Source organism: Colletotrichum gloeosporioides, assembly GCF_011800055.1.
Source record: "Colletotrichum gloeosporioides strain Lc1 chromosome Unknown consensus_42, whole genome shotgun sequence".
NCBI classification, from domain to species: domain Eukaryota; kingdom Fungi; phylum Ascomycota; class Sordariomycetes; order Glomerellales; family Glomerellaceae; genus Colletotrichum; species Colletotrichum gloeosporioides.
In genome coordinates this window covers 355,413-375,724 of record NW_025544687.1, presented here as the reverse complement: position 1 = coordinate 375,724, position 20,312 = coordinate 355,413, and the positions used below count along the sequence as shown (strand labels likewise).

Below are 20,312 nucleotides of genomic sequence, written 5' to 3'. Positions count from 1 at the left end.
AGTGTTTGTCGATGCTCAAGTACAACCGCCATATTTTCGACCACGATTCTATTGTTACACCGAAAACAGCCACCCACAACCCCTGCAAACGTGCAATTGACCATTTAATATGCGCATAGCTAAGGTCTTGTCTCTCTGGTCCCCTTTTCTTCCGGCTCGATCAATTTGTTTCAGTCACCACTAAGGTAGTTCATTGCTTCACAACCACGAAAGAACCCCTGATGAGCCAAAATAGAGTTCACCCCTTACCTGGGAAAAGATGCAGCCACGCCAGATCTCCCGCAGATCTGAGGGGAGGGCGCTAAGCCCTAGGCTTTATGTAGCGCTCGGAAGATTGTTCCGATCCGCAAGAGGTAGCCTGTAGCATTCTCAAACAAATTTCTCGTTCCCGGCACCGGACTCAACAACGTGGTTGGGACACGTGTTGACAGGCACATTCACGAGTTTTCCGTAGCTCTCCCAAATGATCAACGTCATTCAATGAACCCCGGGCCGTAAGACGTGTTGTGTTTCGGGATGCAATTCAAGGATTTCTCGAGCATCCTTCTATCATTCTTAGCTTAGAAATTACCAAGTACTTTAATGAATGATTCTTACGAGCAAGGTACCTAGTCGTAAATGCTCAACCAGCCGAATTTAGCAATCATAGATACGAAGTAATCTAAACTTTAGAGAAGGAATATCACATAGACGGGAAAAAATGGAACTGTACAGGCTCGAGTGCAATTTATCATTAACTCATCCGCTATATTGTATTCTGTAGCGAGCTTTCACACCTTAATTGAATATTAATACTAGGAAAGTGCTCTGATTTGCGTAGTAGACATTTTCAATTCTTGGAATCAAACTTCTGCGAGTTTGTCGTCGGATTCTTAACACCTTAGCTTATATAATCTCGCTTGATAACGCTCAACAATTTCAATCATTGCCGGGTGTTCACCGCTGGTGAGCAGCACCTTCTCGGTGAGCATGGAACAAGGTGAGGAACACTATGAAGGTAACTGGGGTTCCCCATATTTCCAAGCTCGGACACAGTGCATTCGTATCACTATCCGTACGAATACCTACTGAGATAAGCTGAGTCTAGCCACAAAGCACGTGATCGGCGCCACAGATCTCACCAGTGAGCGAAGCCCGTGCCACTCCATCTTACATCACCAGCCTCATCAGCCTCGCGGACGTCGCGCGTCAACCAGATCTCCAAGTCTCATCTAGAACCTCATCGTCGCAGATCGCAACAATGTCCACCAACGCCCCTGAAGCAAACGCAGAGCAGGCGCCGACCGCGCCCAACTCGCAAGAGGCTCCTGCCCCCGGCGCCGCTGCGGCTGGCAGTGCCCCGGCGGCAGCCCCTGCTGCTGCTGTTCCGGAGGCAGTCGCGCCTGGTCCCGAACCAAAGGCGATCACTCGTAAGGACATGTCTCTGCGCGAGTTCCTGACCAAGATGGACGACTACGCACCCATTGTATGACTCTTCATCTCCCAGCCTCAACGATGCATTTGGAGCTAACTACGATGGTCACAGATTCCTGATGCGGTTACAAACTACTACATGACCAAGGCCGGCCTCCCTCCCCCACCGCAGACCGATCCCCGCCTCGCGCGCCTGCTCGCTCTGGCGACGCAAAAGTTCATCGCGGACATTGCCGCCGACGCGTATCAATACAGCCGCATCCGCGCGTCCAACTCCAACGCCAATAACCCCATGGGCAACCTCGGCGCCGCCGCCGGCTTCCCCATCCCCGGCCAGCCGACAGGCCCCGCTGGCGCAAAAGACCAGGGCCGCGGTGGCCCGTTGGGTATTCAGCGTCCCGGCTACGGTGGCGGCGGCCAAGGAGGTAGCCAGAACCGCACGGTACTGACGATGGAGGACCTCGGTATGGCCGTGGGCGAGTACGGGGTCAACGTCAAGAGGAGCGAGTTCTACCGGTAGAGGAGTGGGCTTCAGCAAAGGTTTCTTTCCGGACGGGTGTATACATATCAAGGCGTTGGATGGTTTGCTTCGGCGTCGAGGGGCCAGGGAACATGGCCAAATGATTTTACAGTTTCAGCGGGAAAGTCACGCACGACCAAGAAAGAATGATACAATAGAGCCCATTCGTATATGAAGCAGAGGGTCATCATCGGCACATGGCCTTGCATTTTGATGCTGCAATGCATCGCTGCTATCTTGACAGTGTTGTACAAATGTCGGTCGTCATTTTCCTCCTCTCGCCAGAACATCCCCGGCTCCTCAGCAAACGTCCTCTTACAACCTGGACCAGATGAAGGGCTTTCTCGTACTAGGGCGGGGCGCATTAGTTCCTGCTCAAGTCGTTTGCAATGTATGTGTCACTCACGGCGCGAATTCTCCCAGCTTGTGTCCTACCATATCCTCCGTAATGACCACGTCGAGGAAATATCTTCCATTGTAGACCTGGAACTTGAGGCCGACGAAGTTGGGCAGAATAGTGGCCGAGCGAGCCTGCGTTCTGATGGGAGGGACCTTCTTGCCAGGTGCTGGGCGGACGATGGCGAGACTGTTCGCATCAAGGTTAGGATCGAGGGGTGTTGGCCGAGGGGTATCGCAAAGGGTTCTCTTACGGGACAATATTCGGTCCTGGAGGCGCAGCTGTCAGTTCACCATTTCCACATCAATGCAAGATGATTGCGACTTACCCTTCCAAACCGATCTCTTCAGGAGGGCCAACGTGGGTTGCATTTTGGCGGCTGATGACCCTGTCTTGGGTTGATGGCGCTGCTGCTCTTCGCGATTCAACGCCTTGCTGCTGCGGCGCGCGGGAGGAACTTTCCGAGCTTCGAGAATTTGTCCATGTCACGTGATGAGTCACCGTTGCGGTACAGTGCCGCTGCAGCTGCTCCCGTCCGCCCCCAACGGAGACCCACTTCAAGTACCGTCCCTCGTGCTGTTTGGTTCAACACATGGCCTGCAGATTGTCACCGAAACCAAAGTCGAACGTAACAACCGAAGTTCTAGTCGCATCACAAGTTCACCTGATGTTCATTGCAGTTCCTCTTCACCGCTCGAATGGTAGAGCCACTGCGGAATAGCTGCAGCACACAATGCGCTATATGGATACCTACCCGTCGTTTCAGACGGCCAGAGAACGCTGGACTCGGTCAACTTTGTTTCCTGTCACGAACTGATGAAACGACTCAATCATAGTTTGGATATCACACAAGGCCCACCCTGCTCCCCTTCTGAATGCGAAAGCCGGCCAGCGGGCTCGAAAAGAGAAAAATCGCCTGTGCTGGAAGCTCGCAGTCAGCCCAATACGGCATTTTCCCCTCGTCTCATATCCGCAAACCAACGTCATGGACAGGCAAGAGATCGCATTGCCTCCTATTCACCACGAGCCGTCTCCCGATTTCTATATGGATGCCAATTATCTTGCAACCGTGCTAGCATCATCCTCCCGGCCTCGCGGCTCAGTCTGGGCCTCTATGTGCTCCCACTTGATGATCAATGTGGGGAAAGTAGTCAACCTGGCGATCCCTTAATTCCAGCCCGCTATACCACGCGGAGGGAGATTCCCCGGCCATGTGAAACCAGCCCAACTTAATTCCCCCTTTGGACCAACATCAGTCCATCACTCAACTGAATCCTGTTGCCGGGAAACTCTGCCAAACATGTCATTGTCTGCGCCATACTTGCTTTTGTCAGGCCGTCACGGTACTTGGCTTGCTCAAATTTGCTCAAGTGCCGCTGCTGTCACCCCAAATTGCTCCGACGCCAGATGTATGTACTCAGATGGTTACGCAGACAGACTGCATGTAATCTAACCCCGACGTAACTAGACCACCACGACCCGAGCAGCCGCAATCCTCGGCATTCTCGGCACCAATAACCACAACGTGACAAACCAGGAATGATGCAAGGTCCAGAGCGAAAAGCGCCCTAGGAGGTCCAGGTCCCGAGATCTGCTCTTCCCTGCCGGGACTACCCCACACGGCACATCATCCATGCCAAGCAAGCTTAGCCGGAGGAGGCTCTCTGTCTCTCTCTCGTCTCTATGTTACAGGCACACTAGCCAGGTTCCCAAATTTTCCTGCAAATCGCGTGCCTTTTTGGCTCTATACATGGGACGGAGCAAGGGACTCCGTCACGATGGGCCCTGGACGAAGCCAGCCAGCCCCCAAAGTTCAAACCACACCCCCTAAAACTGTAAACGAGACGAAAAAGAAGAGGGGAACGATGGGCCACGAGGGCGCCGAGTATAAAGCCCACGGTGCCTCTGGACTGATCTAGGGTGGTGGTCTTGGCTTTCTGGACCTCATCCGACCTTTACCTTCTTTTCTAAGTCTGACCCCAATTTTTTGAGCTTCTTCCAATTTCCATTCTTTCTTCGACACTATGAAGTTTTCCAACTTGGCTCTCGGAGCTGCGTCCGTCGCGTCGGTCCTGGCGGCCCCCGTCGACGGCTCTGCCAAGTCGAAGCGCGCCGGCAAGTTCACCTTTACCGGTGTCAACGAGTCCGGTGGTGAATTCGGCCAGGCCAACCTGCCTGGACAGCTGGGCAAGGACTACACATGGCCCAACAAGACGGCTATTGACGTGAGTACTTGTGGTGAAGGGGGTAAAGCAGGAGGCTGACTGAGTAAGACCCTGAGGGCGGCCGGCCTCAACACCTTCCGTATTGGAACTATGATGTAAGTGTAAGAGATGGGCTGTGAAGTCCTTGTTTATTGACATGCAACAGGGAGCGCATCATTCCTGACAAGTTGACGGGCACCATCAACGAGACCTACTTCTCTGGTCTTGAGGACGTAAGTTTTGTTCGTTGTCGTTCACATGCCAGCATCAGCTAACCCAGCCATAGCTCGTCAAGGACGTTACCTCAAAGTGAGCACCGAGAAGACTCTCAACCGAATCACAGCAAATTGACAATTACAGGGGCTCCTACGCCGTCATCGACCCCCACAACTACGGCCGCTACTACGGCAACATCATCACCAGCAGCGCCGACTTTGGTGCCTGGTGGAAGACCGTTGCCGCTCGTTTTAAGGACAATGAGAAGGTCATCTTCGACACCAATAACGAGTACCACGACATGGACAACACGCTGGTCCACGACCTGAACCAGGCCGCCATCACCAACATCCGTGCTGCGGGTGCTACGACCCAGAACATCTGGATCGAGGGCAACTCGTACTCTGGTGCCTGGCACTGGATCGAGAGCGGCTCCGGCGATGCTCTCAAGAACCTGACTGATCCTTCGGATGCCACCGGCAAGAAGCTCTTCTACGAGATGCACCAGTACCTCGACACGGACGGCTCCGGCACCAACGAGGCTTGCGTCAGCACCACCATCGGTGCTGAGCGTCTTGCCGTTGCTACCAAGTGGCTCAAGGACAACAACAAGCAGGGCGTTCTCGGCGAGATTGGTGCCGGTGCCAACGACCAGTGCGTCACTGCCGTGAAGGGTGCCATCCAGCACCTTTCGGACAACTCGGACGTCTGGAAGGGCGCTCTCTGTAAGTTTTCAACCTTCTGAACTCGTTTTTTTTCACGACTCTAACCTTAAGAAGGGTGGGCTGCCGGCCCTTGGTGGGCCGACTACATGTACTCCATGGAACCTACAACTGGCAAGGCTTTCGTCACATACCTCCCGGTTCTCAAGACTTTTGCATAAGGCCGATCGCGATATTCGGATGTGGGGCCGTATTCGGCCGGCAGAGAGAGAGGGGCCGTGCCTTGTGCCCCGTGCGCCTAATATGTATGGTTTAGATGCATATCTATCATGCAAGCACAAGGGACTGGGCGCGTTCCCTCTGAATCAGTTTCAGTGGTAGATATTTTCTCAAGGGGGCAAACCCCGTGTACATATCTGGAATATGAAGGCATCTTGCCATTGAAGTGCAGCCACTTTGCCACGGAACATGACACACGATTGAAGAGACCAACCAACGCCAAAGCAGGCAATTGAATGCATGACCAAATTTCAGCTGTGAAATGAGGCACGGTGGAAGCTGTCTTGAACAGGCAGGTGGGTGGGTATCTGACAGGATTCCCCACGTTGCAATCAACGAACGTGTCCTCATTGCGTCCCTGAACTCTGGATCCTGGGTGTCGCCTCACCAACATGGAAGATTGAGAACCGCGGTACAGGGACCGGAGTTTTGGAGATGGGGGTGTGGCGTTGGTTCATCGGCCAGACGGACGACTTAAGCCACCGAGACACACATGTCACGAAGACAGATGGTAGCCAACGGAGATTCTAGCCTAGCTCGCATGGCCCAAAGCCTGGCGTCTTTAGAGATCCATGGTTTGTTGCATCGAATGCGCCTGCGGTTAACATAGTGTATTCTCCGTTTGTGTAGGTAGGCAACCAACATACCGCGCAATAGAGGCGACATGAGCCTCACTGCAACCCCTGCAGCCAGGCACCTTATGTGACCTGAAGAAAGACGATGGTAGAAGGCTACAGAATCCCCAGCGCTGAAAATTGTGCAATTCGCAATTCGCCATCCCGCTGGACCCCGAACTCTGGGCCAGACCTACCTACTTACCAGGTACCTAGCTGGGCACAGGTACCCTGAGCGGCCTCTCACCTCTGCAACCAAGCGCAAGCCGCGAATCGGACCGCGCTAAAAAAGCAGCCGGCCAGCAAGGCTCTCCACTAAAGCACCTCTCCACCTCCACCTAACCCAGCCGTTTCGACCACCTCACCCTCAGGGCTCTCTCTGCTGCCAGTACAAAAACTCGCAACCTCCACGTTCGCGCCTCTCGCACCCGACCTCATCCAACCAGCCACCCTCCTCCGTCTCTCTACATCACCCCTCGTTGCATCTGCAGAGGTCGTCTCGGTTCACCTTGTCCCTTTCGTCAATTCCAGGAGTCAATCGTCAATACCGCCAAAATGGTCAGCCCTCAGATGTGCGTTTGCCTGTCCCCCCTCCAAGGCCTCCCGCGCCGCGTCGCATGCAGACCTTGCGCGAAGGCGAAAGAAGCCATCACAGGACGCCAAAGCTAACAATGCCACAGTACCAACCTGATCATCATGCTCGGCATGGTCCAGGTCTCGCGCAAGGTCCCCTTCGATGACCCGAACGTCCTGAACATGTGCCGCGCCGGCTACATTGCCAGCAACGTCCTGATCGCCATCCTGTACCTCTACGTTCAGGCCCAGATCAACAAGAAGAAGGGTTCGTTGCCTCTGTTTGCCGATGCCACTGCACATAGACCACTGACATAGTCCCTTAACAGACCTCACCACCCTCAAGTACGTCGAGCCCGCCCCGATGGGCTCCTCCGAGGAGGGCAAGCTCGTCACCACCACCATCCACGCCTACGACTCGACCCAGCTCCGCCAGGCCTTCCGCTCCCAGGCCATGGGCATCGCCATGATGGCCTTCATGCACATCTACATGAAGTACACCAACCCCCTCCTCATCCAGTCCATCATCCCCCTCAAGTCCGCCCTCGAGAGCAACCTCGTCAAGATCCACGTCTTCGGCCAGCCCGCCTCCGGCGACCTTAAGCGTCCCTTCAAGGCCCCCGCCGGCATCATGCAGGGTCTGCAGTCCGGCCCCGCCCAGAGCGACAAGAAGGCCGTCGAGGCCGCCGAGCGTTCCGGCCGTGGTGGTGCCAAGGAGGAGTAAACTGGTTACATGCGGAAGGGGAAAACTGTGTGTTGGGATACAGGGTACTTTTTGCGTTGGCGCATTGCCCTTGCTTTTCGCCTGTTGCTGGGAATAGAGCCGCAAAACAGCTCACGGCATCCGTGTAGATGATAGTCCGAGATACTGCACCTTAATCGCAACAATCCGTTGACCAGCCCCGTCCTTTCCCTTTCATCCTGCCGTATCTACCCAGTAGTCTCTTTAGCGCATATGGGTGGCAACCGGCAGCTGCCGTCGGTGAGCTCGGTCAGCGCGGAAACGGCACGTGCGTTCGCGCTTCAATTGGTGACATAATCGACGCTGAGAACTTGCCCCTCCAAGATTCACGTTTCCCATCTTCAACACCCGCGTCCCAGCACCACCGTCGCACAGCAGAAGCTCTCAGACATCCAAACCAAGTTCCTCACATTCTACCACCAAAAATGGAGCGACCCAAGACTCCTCCGGGAAATCCAAGGCCCGCCGTGCCTGCCGGAACACCCCCAACGCCAGCTGCAACTCGTCGCATGGTGCGCCGCCCTCTTACACCAATCTCCGTCGTCATTGTTGCCGCAAATATCACTAACTCCCAAATCAGGAAGAATCCCGTCTGAGAGCAAAAGCTCTCCGCGACCGCCGCGAAGTCGAAGCACCCTCCGCCCCAGTCCCCAAGACCTCGTCAGGCTTCATCGCAACAGACACAGTCCACATCACCAAGGCCGGCGCAGCAGCAGGCACCGGCGCCGGCGCGGGGACAAAACGCCCGCACTCGTCCATTTCGACGACGACGGCGCCCGAGACGAACCGCGATGCCCGCGACACCACCGCCCTGCGCCCCGCGCGCAACTTTGCCAAGTTCGTCGACTACAACATGTCCGCCATGACGGACACCAAAGGCGGTTTCCTCACGGCCGAGGACGACCCGCACAACACCGCCCTCATCCCCAAGGTCAAACCGGGCGGCCCGCCGACGGAGGAGAAGCCAAAGGGCATGTCGAGCCAGGAGTGGGAGCGTCTGCAGCTCCTCCGGAAACTGCGCAGGCAAAAGGCCGGGCCGTTCGAGCCCGGGCTGAGCGTCCTCGCCGACGAGTCCACGCGGAAAAAGTGCCGCGAGTGTTCCTCGGTCGAGATCGACTGGGTGTGGGACGAGGTGTTTGGGATACAGGTCTGCCACGCCTGCAAGGAATCCATCCCGGACAAGTACTCCCTCCTCACCAAGACGGAGTGCAAGGAGGACTACCTCCTGACGGACGAGGAGCTCAAGGACGCGGATCTGCTGCCGCATCTGTCAAGGCCGAACCCGCACAAGTCGCACTGGCACGACATGATGCTGTTTCTGCGCTTCCAGGTGGAAGAGTACGCCTTCAACACGAAGTGGGGTTCGGCGGAGAAGCTGGACGCCGAGTTCGAGAAGCGGGAGGCGGACAAGAAGCGGCGCAAGGAGGCCAAGTTCCGGGACAAGCTGAATGACTTGAAGAGGAAGACGAGGACGGAGGCCATCCGGCGACAGCAAGCCACGCAAGCAGCCGGCGCTGGACCGAGGAAGTTTGGCGATTCCGTCGGTGGCGGGAAACACGTTCACGAATGGGGACGGGCGGTTGAGAATGAGGACGGGATGACAGTGAAGAAATGCAACGGGTGTGGGATGGAGGTTGAGGAGCTAGAGTTCTAGCACCTTGCCTTTAGGTCCCAGGTGCTATTTCTTTCGTCACAGCCAGTTTTCTCGTAGCCAAATAATACCCAGTCAATCATCTTCTCATTTATGGTAATTATATGTACGTCCAAACGATCAACATCAAAAAAAGTCACGACAAGCATAGCGGAGGGTATCGACAGTTATAATGAACAATGCCCCAGTACAATATTACAACAGGATGGCTGGCACCAGTCACGCCCGTATCCTGTCCCCGTGCTTCTCAAGGCGCCCCAGCCCACTGCCGGCCACCCAGAGCTCACTCGTTTCCTCATGCTAAACGTCTTCGTTCCCAATCATCCCATTCGTCTGTCTCTCTTGCTAGGGTCTTGCATCAGAAGTCAAGCTCCGAGAGCATCCGCATCCCACCCAAAGACAACGACGCCATTCAACGGACGCTATGCTGCTGTATATTTTTCTCCGTTTCCTCGTATACGCCGTCTACCGTGCAAACACCTTCACAACACCGTCGCCGCCACCGCTGACAACCCACTTGCCGTCCTGGCTCCAGACGACGGAGCAAACTCCCTCGCCGCGCATGATGCGGTGGCTCGTAATCTCCTGCGTGCAGGATCGCTTCTCAAGACTCCAGAACCGCAGGGAGGCGTCGTGGCCGGCGCTGATGAGCTCACGGCCATCTGGACTGAGAGAAAGGCTCGAAATCGACGCAGGGTGAGCGAGCATGTTGTAAGTACATTGCCCTGACTTCATTAGCAAGTAGCCCTCTTCACAGAATCCGCCAGAACTTACCGCTGTTTGCATCAAAGAATCGCACGAACCGATCTTCGTGTCCAGAGATGATGACGCCCTCGACGCCAGATCCCGCCATCGACCTGCCGCCTCCCGTAGGTCCGCCGCCAGCACCACTGTCCTCTTCAGACAAGCCGCTCTGGGGCTGCTCCAGGCCGACAGTGGTTGCCACGACAGCATTGACGCTCGTGTTGACCGTTCCGTCGTACGTCTCCAAGCTATCCATGGTTCCCGTCTGTTCACCCGTCCTGGTGTCGTAAACAAGAATTGCCGCGTCAGAGTAAGAAACGACGAAAGATTCGCCATTGGGGCCCAAGGGTGTGATGCAAGTCGGGGTGCCCGTGGCTCCCTCGGGTCTCTTGATGTTGTGTACCATGGTGTGGTTAAATGGGGAGTTGGTAGCCATGTTGGGCTGCGGAGTGCTCGAGAAAGCGCTGCCAGAGCTCATAGAATTGCCGCGAACGCGACCTCTGCTACCCGTAGGCCCAGCTCTGTTCGTGCCTGGCTGAGGACTAGTCAGCTGAGGCGGTGCGCTTACCGCCCAGAGACGGACGGTTCCATCCGCACCTCCAGACACCAGCATGATGCGATCAGGGCTACCATATTGGTTGTTCTGTCCAAAGACTGAGCCTAGAGTCGTTGGCAACACGCACAAGGCCCACACGGCATCAGTGTGTCCCTCGAGAGTCGCCTTCGGGTCGACCCTGCCACGCTCCCAGACTCTGATGGTGGCGTCTTGGCCGCCAGAAAAGATCCAGCCATCGCCTTGGGCGCGTCCGCCAGTCGAGAAGTTGGGGGATGGAGACCAGGATGTCAGACAGAGGACCGCTCCGTTGTGACCGCGGTGAGAAAAGTTGGCTATTACATCGAGGTCAGAGGCGGCGTTGGTTTGACCATGGCCGTCGACGCGGGGAATGTGGAAACGCTTGATCATGCCGTCGTCGCCTGCAGTGCAGATCTCAGGCTCACCAGGGCTGCCGCCGCCGGAGAAGATGACCGTTCGCACGGTGTCGAGATGGCCTCGCAGACCGAAGCGCAGCTTGAAGTTGCCCGTCTCCGCCTTCTGAGCGGCTGCGTTCAACGAAAGTTCGTGATCGGCACTGCGCCTCCTTGACATGGAGCCTTTGCGGCGATGAGATGCTGGCCCGCGGTTGGGCGACTTGGGAAGGTTATCTGCCGTAGGAAAAGCGTCCGTATCAGGTCGGTTGGTCAGTTGCTGTAGGGGCTGCGACGAATTTGACTCGGGGAACGCGCCCTCGGGGAACTCCCATCCGTCGGTCTCAGGGGCAGGTCGGCTGGCTTGTTGAGGCTCGTCCGTTGGTTCGACACTATTGACCGATTCAACGGCGTGGCTAGGCCGCTGCTGCAGATTGTCGTCCAGCATACGGGCAGTCACAGACATGGGCTGCGGCCACTCGTTTCCGGCTGCGTACATGACGGGGGGAGCAGGCTCGGGATTCGGAGGCGGCATTTGTTGCGGCGGCTGTTCAGCCGGCCTCATGGGGAGGCTCGTCGGCTGGCTTCTTTGCATAGGGGGCGCGTGATTAGGGGCGGGAGGTGGTCGATTGGCCTCGCGGACATGGTTCTGCGGCACGAGAGAAGAAGAAGCGAATGGGAAGGGCGGCTCCTGGAATGGCTTGCCACCGGGAACACCGAAAGGCTCGCCCTCACGAAGATCTTCGAGAAGCGGCAGCGGCGGCGATTCGCGAGGAGGCAAAGGGTTGGCTGGAGTGATCATCAGGTAGGTGAATTCTGCTTGGCACTGGTCCAGGAACGACTTGAGGTCGGCGCGCTGCGACTCGTCATCGCCCTTCTCGACATCGATTTCGTTACCGTCGGCGTTGGTAGGCTTCTTGTTCGAGGCTGCGAGCACCTGTAAGCAAGTCTTTGATCCATATTGCGCATCCGGAACTCACGTCGAAGCTTCTCCTGGATCATGGCGGCGCGATCCTTCTCGGCCTTTGCAGCTTCCTCGGCTTTGGATCCTCCCTTGAGCTGCGCAGACTGATCCTTGACCTTCTTCTCGAGAATTGTGACGTATTTCTTGAGGGCCTTCTGGGTGGCATCGGCCCGTCGTGCCTGGCCTTCGAGGGCGGCTATCCTGGCCTTCATCTCCTGGCGCTCAATCTCCCACGCATTCCTGTCGCGTTCGTGACGGTGCCATTCGGTTTGGAGGAAGCGCATGACGCCTGTTTGAGGGTCGTGGTCAGCGGAGGCATGCTCTCAACTCAGTGCCTAGATTGGTTGGCAATGACAACATACCCTGTAGCGTATACTCGGTCGCATGAGGCTGGCCAGAGCCGTTGCCCTGCATGGCGCCGCCCATCTCGTTTCCTCCAGGCCCCATGCCGTTTCCCATGTTCGTCCCCATGCCCGAGACCACCTGCCAGCTCATACGCGCGCAAGGGAAACTGGTCCCCAGCTAGCAGCTCAGCACTGCCGGCAGACGTCGAGGTGGAAGGGTGTTTGATGGGTGTGGGTGATGATGGAGCTCGATCGAGGTCCTTCTTTGCTGGGCTCCCGCTGTTGCGGCTGCGCCTTTGGTCTGCAAAGAAATAGAGACAGAGAAATTCCTGATGTGTTGTCTATGGCATCTGCCGGGCGGGAAATGAACGGCGGCCAGCGGTCGGGGTGTCGATGCTGGCGTGGGCTCGGTCGGCCGTCGTCGTCCTTCGTTCCTTCGTGTCGGCGTGTCGTCGTTGGCGAGTTCGTCAATTCCAGACCCCCCAAACCTGGCAGGATGGATGGTGGTTGAGAACCTGAGGTGGGTGTGGTGGCAGTCGAGTCGGAGCTGCGGCCCCCCTGGTCAATTGGAGCTTTCCGCTGTCCCGTCCTGTCGCGTCGGTCAGGTCCAGTAGGTATCAAGGTACCACCTCAGTCACCTAGTCAGTGGAGGGCTCTTGACACTGAACACTCTGCTCCACGCAATTGGCCCGGTGCTGTTGGGGGGTTCTCAGGATCGTGGCAGACGTCGTGGGATCGTAGCTGCTCGCTTCGGATCGAGGCAAACAGGAAAAGCACACGGCCAAGGAAGAGGTCGCACCAGAAGGAAGCTATGCGCGGAAATGGGTGGCCGCAGAGATTTCGTCGATAAGTCGCGTTGTGGTGGCTTTTTCGCAGGAGACAGACACAAGCAAGAGAGACAGGCAGGCAGGGCTGAGGTACCGTAGGTGGTCACTCCCGTCCAAAGTCAGGTCAGCGCTGTCACGCTGTAGGTACTAAGGTATGTACAACTAACTGCACTGCACTGGCTGCCCTGCATTGCACTTTCCGTTTGTGACTGAGCTCCCCCAACCTGCGTTGCCGCCAGTTTTTGGCCCAATCAGACGGAATCTGCACAACAGTCACGCCCTCAGGCATCAACATCAGCAAGGTTCCACCCTCTATTCAGGGGCACAGGCCACATTGCCTGAAGATTAGCTAATGCGCCTCCTTTACGTCTTATCGCGATATTTGTGCAGCGCTGCATATCTTATCTACTGTAGGTATGTGGATATTGTGCAGACCCTTATGCATCATCCGAGAACCCAAACAGCCACAACACAAGGCACCCAGTAAGCTTCACACCTGCTCATATCAACTGAAATCGTTCCTATCTAAGACGGCTATTCCCCCTGAATGGAACATCCAAACCCAAGAATAGTCATGGGCTGGCGTCCAAACGCAACCCCCCTAATCTACACCCAAGCCATCTGACGACCCTTATTACAACTAAGGAAAAAAAGAGAGAAAAAAGGAAAATTGGACTTTTATCCGCCCGGCCAGAGATCGATCACAGCCCAAGCGACTCCGTTCGCATGCCCCATATCACGCCGCCCGACGAAACGCAACTCAATGAAGCCAACCCCATTCTCCAAAGCCAAGCAAGGAAACGCGGCCACGAATGCACTCACTGCCCGCCTGCCCTGCCTCTGGTATCATGTCTGCCGCCATCCCAAGCCCTATCTCCCCAACAATGTCGGCCCCGCATAGCAGCGAAGCCATCCTGCAGTGTATGATGTCGAAATGTCCTATGTACTTGATATCGTCATGTCGTCAAAGGCTCAATGCCAGAAATATGTCATCCTCCGTCCCTTTAAGCGTAGTGAGGCTCGTCTTGGCAAGCGTCCATGACGCGCTTGGCGTTGTTGATGATCTGCGACAAATTCTTGAGCACCGGGTCGTTGCCGGCACTGCTGCTGATGCGAACGAAGAGTTGTTCCACACGAGCCACCAGCATACCCATAATCTTAGGTGTAACTGCGCGGGCATCCTCGTCCTGGATAGTTGTTAGCAACGAACCAGAAAAATACCGTTGGGGAAAGCTTACCATGTTGCCAAGAGATACCTGCAGGCTGTGAACAACCATCTCGAGCCAGGCAATTCTCTCACGAGTGCATGACTCAAGGTTCAAGCTGACGGTGGCAGTCACCGTCAAGAGAACCAAGTGAGGCAAGTTGCGGACAAACTCAGGACTATACTTCGACATGTACTTCTCAAACACCTCCTGCTCACGGCCAGACTGCATCCAACGGACAACAGCCTCCTCAGCTCTGCCTTCCTTCATTGACTGGTTGACAACAGCAATGCGAGCTTGCAGATCCGCGTCATATCCAGACTCAGGCTTCGCAACAGTCAAGGCCTGCGAGTGACCGTAGCCCATGGACTGGTGCGAGGCGCGGTCAGGGCTTTGGACGTTGCTGTAGACCTGGCTTTGAGCTTGGCTATGAGCTTGGCTGTGGGCCTGGCTTGGGACCTGGCTGACGACAGATGGAGCGTATGAGGGAGCGGCGTGGTGATGGGGCACCTGTGCTTGCTGCTGTTGCTGCTGCTGCTGCTGGGCCTGCTGTTGCTGTTGCTGCTGGGCCTGGGCGCGGATGATCTGCTGCTGAGATACGATGTGCTGCTGGAGCTTGACAAACTCGTTCTGGTACTGTTCCTGAGTAGCGGCCATGCTGGAGACCGTGCCCATGAGCTGAGTGACCACGTTGGTGAGCTGGTCAATCTTCTTAGTCTCGGCAAGGCGCTGCGCGTTGATGGCCTCCATCTCTGTGCGGTGCTGCTTCTGAAGCTCACCAGCGACGCGCTGGCAAGCCTGGACAGCCATGTTGGTGAAGGAAGGGCCGAGGCGGGCGGTTAACGTGTTGACAACCTCCTGCTGAACATTGGCTGCTACGGTCGATCCGACTCTGTCAGAGATGGCCTTCACAAAGTCGCCGTTCTGCAGCGCGTGCTGGGTCGCGGAAGGAAGGGCCTTGTGAATCTCCTTCTGAACAGAGTGGGAGACCTGAGCATTCATGCTCTTGGAAAATTGGTCAGATACCGCCTTGGAGGCGACATCGGAAATGGCAGGAATGACGGCAGTGCTGAACTGCTCGTTGATGAGCGCGTGGAGCACCTTCTGGGTGTTCTCGTTCAGAACGTCAGACACCATGTTGAGGAGTTGACTCTGGCGCTCGGTGAAGTCGGCTTCGCGAGCACGAAGACCATCCTCTATGCGGCTGTGCAGGGTCTTGAAGGATGTATTCAGAAGACCGTTGAGGCTGTTCTGCAGACGAGACTCCATGCTGCTGATTGCAGATTCAACCGACTCTTGTGTGATGGCGTTGGAAGATTGCTGCTGCTTATCCTTCGAGTTGTTGTTGGAAGAACCGACGCGAGGGGATCCGTTGGATTGCGGATCTGTAGAGGCGGCAGCAGCAGCAGCCGCGGCGGCGGCGGCGGCGGCGGCCTTCTTCTTACGGCTCTTGCGTTCCTGTTTCTCTTCCTTCACAGGAGGGACAGGAGCCGGCGTCTCCTCGTCCTTGGCCTCGGCTTTCGCGATCTTGACCGGGGTGACGGATTCGGGGCCGCGGCGGGGAGTACCATCGTCCTGGGAAGGCGTGGTCTGGAGAAGAGATTCCTTGGCAATGTTACGGGCCGAAGGATGACCTCCGTCGTTGTTCTGGTGGGAAGGCTCGGCGGGTTGAGCGGCTGGAGGCTTAAGCTTGGAGATGGTGACGACGCCAGCTTCAACAGCATCGACTGGAGCCAGGACCTTGTTGTCTTTGGACCATCCAAGTTCAGCCTGCTTGATGAGAAGGCAGGCAACACCCTTTGAGTGCATAGCGTAGAGCTCGAATAGGGTCGGCTCGTCGGTCTCTTGACTCATGGCAGGGTTGCACAAAATGTCGAGACTGCGAAGAATGCCCCGGTTCGCAAACGAGTACTCGCGCACGCCACTAATAACAGCAGTAGAGTCGGGTTGCGGGATGGAAGCATCCTGGGCCACCAGGCGCTGAATGTACTCAACCTGCGACACGCTCTTGAGGTTGTACTTAGGAGCCGAAAGATGCGCAAAGTAGATCGAGTTGCGGGTCGGGTGGCCGATGACCAGCATGCCAGTGGGAGGGTGGTACATGACACTGCAGACAGCATCTGACTCCTTGCTGTGCGGCAAGTTGAACTCCTGGACCGGCTTACCGAGAGCAAGATCCCAAAGCTGCAGAGTGTGGTTCTGCTTCATGCCGATGATCATGTAGCGCAGGGCGCAACGCTTCTGGTAGGGGCGGAGCTTATCGACCAAAAGAACCGAGGTGGGCCATGCCTTCTCACCCTCAGGAGTGCTAGTCAGAGTCATGAGAGGCTCCTTGATCTCGAGCGAGGTGTGCGCGGGCAAGGGCCAGCGCGCGTCGCTACCCTCCTGAGCAGCGGTGAGGTCGCGAACGTCCCAGAACTTGACGCGGCCAGACTTGTCAAGAGACACTATCACGCTGTCATCCTGACTGAACGTGAAGTCTTTACCGGCCTTACCGGTATTGATCTTCAACGAGCATTGCTTGGCCAGCTTCTCTGTGTCGACGACGCGGTCATGACCAGGCTTGAAGAGGTTGTTCTGCATGATGTAGGTGGGCCAGATGATGTTGATCGACTTGCCGCGGCCAACAGCGAAGAACTCTGGGTGGATGGTCGAGGTGCGGGCGCGGGTCTTGAGGACACCGCCAGGGGCGTCACCACCTTCGTGGGAAGCCATGGGGGGAAGAGCGAAGCCATACTGCTCGGGGTGGGCGTCTTCAATGTGGTCCTTCTCGCCACTCTTGATCTGAACCCAGTAGACCGTGCCGCTAATGCCAGTACCGATGATGGCCTCGCGGTGAGTGCCACTATGGTCGGCGGGCGTAACCGACATGGCGACGTTGAAGATGCGATCCTTGGTGTCGGTAAAGATCTTTGCATCCTTGCCGTCGTCCTGTCGGATGACACGGAGACCTCCGGCCTTGGACATACCGTAGGCCATGTAGCTCTCTGTCGCGGTGTACAGGTTGCGATCGATCTGGTCGAATTCCTTCTTGAGACGAGCAATGTCCATGATGGTCTCGTCGCGGAACTGTGGACGGGGCTCGGTGGCACCATCCTGCAGGCCAATTGAGATCCAAGGCTTCATAGGGAAGTTGAAGACCTTGACGGGCGAGGGAGTTTCCTCCTCAATCACCACAATCTCATCCTGGTCGGCGCTCTCCCAGCTGTCGGCGACGGCGTGCGCAGCAGCCTCCTCGACAATCTCGCGAACCTCCTCGGCGACCTCGGCAGAGACGACCTTCTCGAGGAGATGTCTATTCTCCTCGCGGTCCAGCTCCTTCTTGATGGCCTGGGCAGCATGGTGGGCGCTCGCCTCGAACTCTCTCTCAGTCAGGGCGGTGTCCATGTCTTCCAGATCCTGCAGGTACTCGGGCCGCGACTGCTCTTCCTCAGCGCGGGCCAGAGCCTGCTGAGCCTCGAAATCCGCCTGCTCGGCGATGTCGTGAACAGCTTCCGACACGGTCTCCTTGTTCTTCTCCGCGGCGGGAACGCTTGCAAACGAGGCAGTTGAGCCAGGGGTGGGGTTAGCAAGTTTATCGGCGGGGGAAGAACCGTGGCCAAGGCTGTGGCGGGCACGCTCGGGGGAGGCGAGAGGGCTGCGCTCGTTGGTGATACGCTTGGAGTCGCCTCCGTGATGAGAGCTCGGAGAGTCGTGGGTCTTTTTCAGGATCTGGAAAGCCGGGCCTGCAGGTGACTGGCCAGCAGAATGAGGTGGGGCGATACCCGAGATGGAACCAGACTTGGGGGTGCGGTTCTGTGGCGAAGTGATGTGAGGCTCATCGAAGCTGCTGCCAGCATTGTTGTAGCCATATTGCTGCTGCTGGTGTTGAGGCTGCTGCTGCTGGGAGTGAACAGCGGGAAGATTGGCCTCCTGTGTCGAAGGATAGGAATAGGTGCTGAAGTTGCCACTGGATTGGGCGTAACTGTTGGGGTCGTATTCGAAGGAGGAATTTGAGGGCAGGTGCGACAGGCTGGGGGGAGCTTGTCCAGCCTCAGCGAGGACTCTCTGGAGAATGTTTTCACCACCCTGAGGAAGAGGAGAACGAGTCGACTCGATCAACAGCATGTCGTTCTGACTAGGCTTGGGGCGGTTCAGCAGATTCAGCAGGTAGGCGCGGGTGTCATCGGGGGGCGATGCGGCGGCGCCGAAATTCGCGAAGGAGCCGTTCTGGGAAGGCTCCGGTCGCGACTCTTCGCCATCATGTGCTCCTTTCATCAGAGCAGCGAGCAGACCGGTCGGGTCGGCGGGGGCGCGAGCCGGTGCAACGATCTGGGTCGGGATGGACGAAGGCATCGCCTGCTGTTGCAGCTGCTGGTGGTGCTGCTGAGGCGACTGCTGGTACTGATCCGGCTGATGCTGGTGCTGGATCTGTTGAGACTGCTGGGAAGACTGCGAGGCATGCTGCTGATGCTGCTGGTAGCTCGGAGGGTCCTGCCGAGGCTGAGGCTGCGACTGCGACTGTGACTGCGACTGCGAAGCTTGGCCACCGCCGCCGGCACCACTGAACTTGAGCAAGTTCAACAAGTTGGTGGTGCGATCGCCGTTTGAAGGCGCGCTGCCTCCGGGGGGCGTCGGAGCCGGGGGCATGGGCGACACCATGATGGCGTCTTGGGGGGGGGAGGGGAGAGAAGGGATTATTCGACGAGGGAAACGAAAGACAATTGACGCGGTGGCCCTTCCGTCGTGACGCTGGATTGATGGTGGTTGTTTGGAGATGTAGAGAGAGTTGAAGGGGATGGAGAGGAAGGAAGGCGAAAAAGAGGATCTGAAAATAATTTTGGGACGGGATCGATGACTTGGGAGGCTGGAATCTCAGCCCAACCTAACACAACCCTGTAGCTGTAGCGCCAGCGAAGGTGGTGCAGGGGGGTGACGTGGTTGAATTGAATGGGAAAGACCTGCCGCAGGTGCAGCCCAGGCCAGTCGGTGTCGGTGTCGGGTAGGTAAGCACGTAAGGTAGGTGCGTGTGGTGGTGCGGAGGGAAGGAAGGGCCGATGGGAAGCACCCCAGGGCAGCAGCTTCCACGGGGATTAGCTTTGGCAGGGCAGCTTTGGCGTGTGGATTGGCGCGTCCGCGTGCTGAAGAGAGGGCCGTTCAGTGGGTGGTGCAGCACTGGTGCGGATTTGGGGGGAAGCGATGGGAGCAGGTTCCTGGACCAAGCTCACTGCTGAAGGTTGATGAAGCTCCAGTCCAGTACGGATACCTCCCGGTCGCCGGAGAAATGTACTAAGGTGCCTTACCTAAGGTACCTCATGTTGAGGTGCCTGGTGATGCCTGGCCATAGCTCATTGGCCCGGGCGCGCCTCAGGTAAGCAACGAGCACCTTCTGTGTTGGTTGGCCAGGGACACTGAGGTGGACACTGCTTGGAGTGGAGACGCTGGAACCAGAGAGACGTGGACCGTGCGCCTGCTCCAGCTGTGAGCCTGTGAGTGTCCAGTGTCGTGGTACAGAGCAAGGGCCCCCCACTTCGAGACTTTCCATTTTCTAAGGTACCCGCTTGCAGAATCCGAACATCACATTCAATCGTGTCCTGGCTGTCGTGTCTGACATAAGCAAGTCTCCGGTGGGCTGGCTACCTTACCTTACCTGGTGCTGGTCCAAGAACAACCGCAGCGCAGCACAGCACAGCGCAACGCAACCGTACGCAGACAGCCGTGTCTATGAACCCACGTACTTTGCTCCCCTCTGCCTTACATTCCACCAGCTGTTGACGGCGTCGCTACAAGGCAACCGGCCATTGTCTGACACACACGCAAAGACTTTTTCGTTGTGCCCACGGTCGCGATCGGCTGGCGTCCGTGATATTCCCCTCCAGCCTGTCGACACCCACGAGATTCCGTTCGGCACGATACCGCAAACCACGGCACGAGGACCAGGGCGCAGTCCCTTTGCCATTCGGACGTCACTCACACATCACCCTCGTCGAGAGTTTGCGCCCTTCAGAGTCG

The 20,312-nt window shown here is 57.0% G+C and overlaps 7 protein-coding genes across 7 annotated transcripts; 4 read left to right on the top strand and 3 right to left on the bottom strand.

Annotated features, from left to right (window-relative positions):
* Positions 1 to 991: 991 nt before the first annotated feature.
* Positions 992 to 1,933, top strand: GCG54_00002878 (Transcription initiation factor TFIID subunit 10; the record flags this gene model as incomplete). The annotated part of the gene is made up of 3 exons (XM_045402960.1): positions 992 to 1,054; positions 1,115 to 1,465; positions 1,526 to 1,933. The coding sequence occupies 3 exons, from the start codon at positions 992 to 994 to the stop codon at positions 1,931 to 1,933; spliced, it is 822 nt and encodes a 273-aa protein (XP_045264691.1).
* A 315-nt stretch (positions 1,934 to 2,248) lies between these two features.
* GCG54_00002877 (37S ribosomal protein S19) lies at positions 2,249 to 2,701 on the bottom strand (the record flags this gene model as incomplete). Its single annotated transcript, XM_045402959.1, has 4 exons — positions 2,249 to 2,282; positions 2,340 to 2,519; positions 2,584 to 2,599; positions 2,659 to 2,701. The coding sequence occupies 4 exons, from the start codon at positions 2,699 to 2,701 to the stop codon at positions 2,249 to 2,251; spliced, it is 273 nt and encodes a 90-aa protein (XP_045264690.1).
* A 1,494-nt stretch (positions 2,702 to 4,195) lies between these two features.
* On the top strand, positions 4,196 to 5,633 carry GCG54_00002876 (putative endo-beta-1 4-glucanase B; the record flags this gene model as incomplete). Its single annotated transcript, XM_045402958.1, has 7 exons — positions 4,196 to 4,229; positions 4,323 to 4,555; positions 4,604 to 4,650; positions 4,701 to 4,767; positions 4,821 to 4,843; positions 4,895 to 5,475; positions 5,530 to 5,633. 7 exons carry the CDS (start codon positions 4,196 to 4,198, stop codon positions 5,631 to 5,633), a joined length of 1,089 nt encoding a protein of 362 aa, XP_045264689.1.
* A 1,227-nt stretch (positions 5,634 to 6,860) lies between these two features.
* On the top strand, positions 6,861 to 7,602 carry GCG54_00002875 (SRP-independent targeting protein 3; the record flags this gene model as incomplete). Its single annotated transcript, XM_045402957.1, has 3 exons — positions 6,861 to 6,877; positions 6,986 to 7,146; positions 7,208 to 7,602. 3 exons carry the CDS (start codon positions 6,861 to 6,863, stop codon positions 7,600 to 7,602), a joined length of 573 nt encoding a protein of 190 aa, XP_045264688.1.
* A 231-nt stretch (positions 7,603 to 7,833) lies between these two features.
* GCG54_00002874 (DNA repair protein rad14) lies at positions 7,834 to 9,274 on the top strand (the record flags this gene model as incomplete). Its single annotated transcript, XM_045402956.1, has 3 exons — positions 7,834 to 7,888; positions 7,945 to 8,132; positions 8,201 to 9,274. The coding sequence occupies 3 exons, from the start codon at positions 7,834 to 7,836 to the stop codon at positions 9,272 to 9,274; spliced, it is 1,317 nt and encodes a 438-aa protein (XP_045264687.1).
* A 462-nt stretch (positions 9,275 to 9,736) lies between these two features.
* Positions 9,737 to 12,440, bottom strand: GCG54_00002873 (Striatin Pro11; the record flags this gene model as incomplete). Its single annotated transcript, XM_045402955.1, has 4 exons — positions 9,737 to 9,996; positions 10,046 to 11,908; positions 11,962 to 12,234; positions 12,308 to 12,440. The coding sequence occupies 4 exons, from the start codon at positions 12,438 to 12,440 to the stop codon at positions 9,737 to 9,739; spliced, it is 2,529 nt and encodes an 842-aa protein (XP_045264686.1).
* A 1,680-nt stretch (positions 12,441 to 14,120) lies between these two features.
* Positions 14,121 to 18,962, bottom strand: GCG54_00002872 (uncharacterized protein; the record flags this gene model as incomplete). The annotated part of the gene is made up of 2 exons (XM_045402954.1): positions 14,121 to 14,303; positions 14,355 to 18,962. 2 exons carry the CDS (start codon positions 18,960 to 18,962, stop codon positions 14,121 to 14,123), a joined length of 4,791 nt encoding a protein of 1,596 aa, XP_045264685.1.
* Positions 18,963 to 20,312: the final 1,350 nt, after the last annotated feature.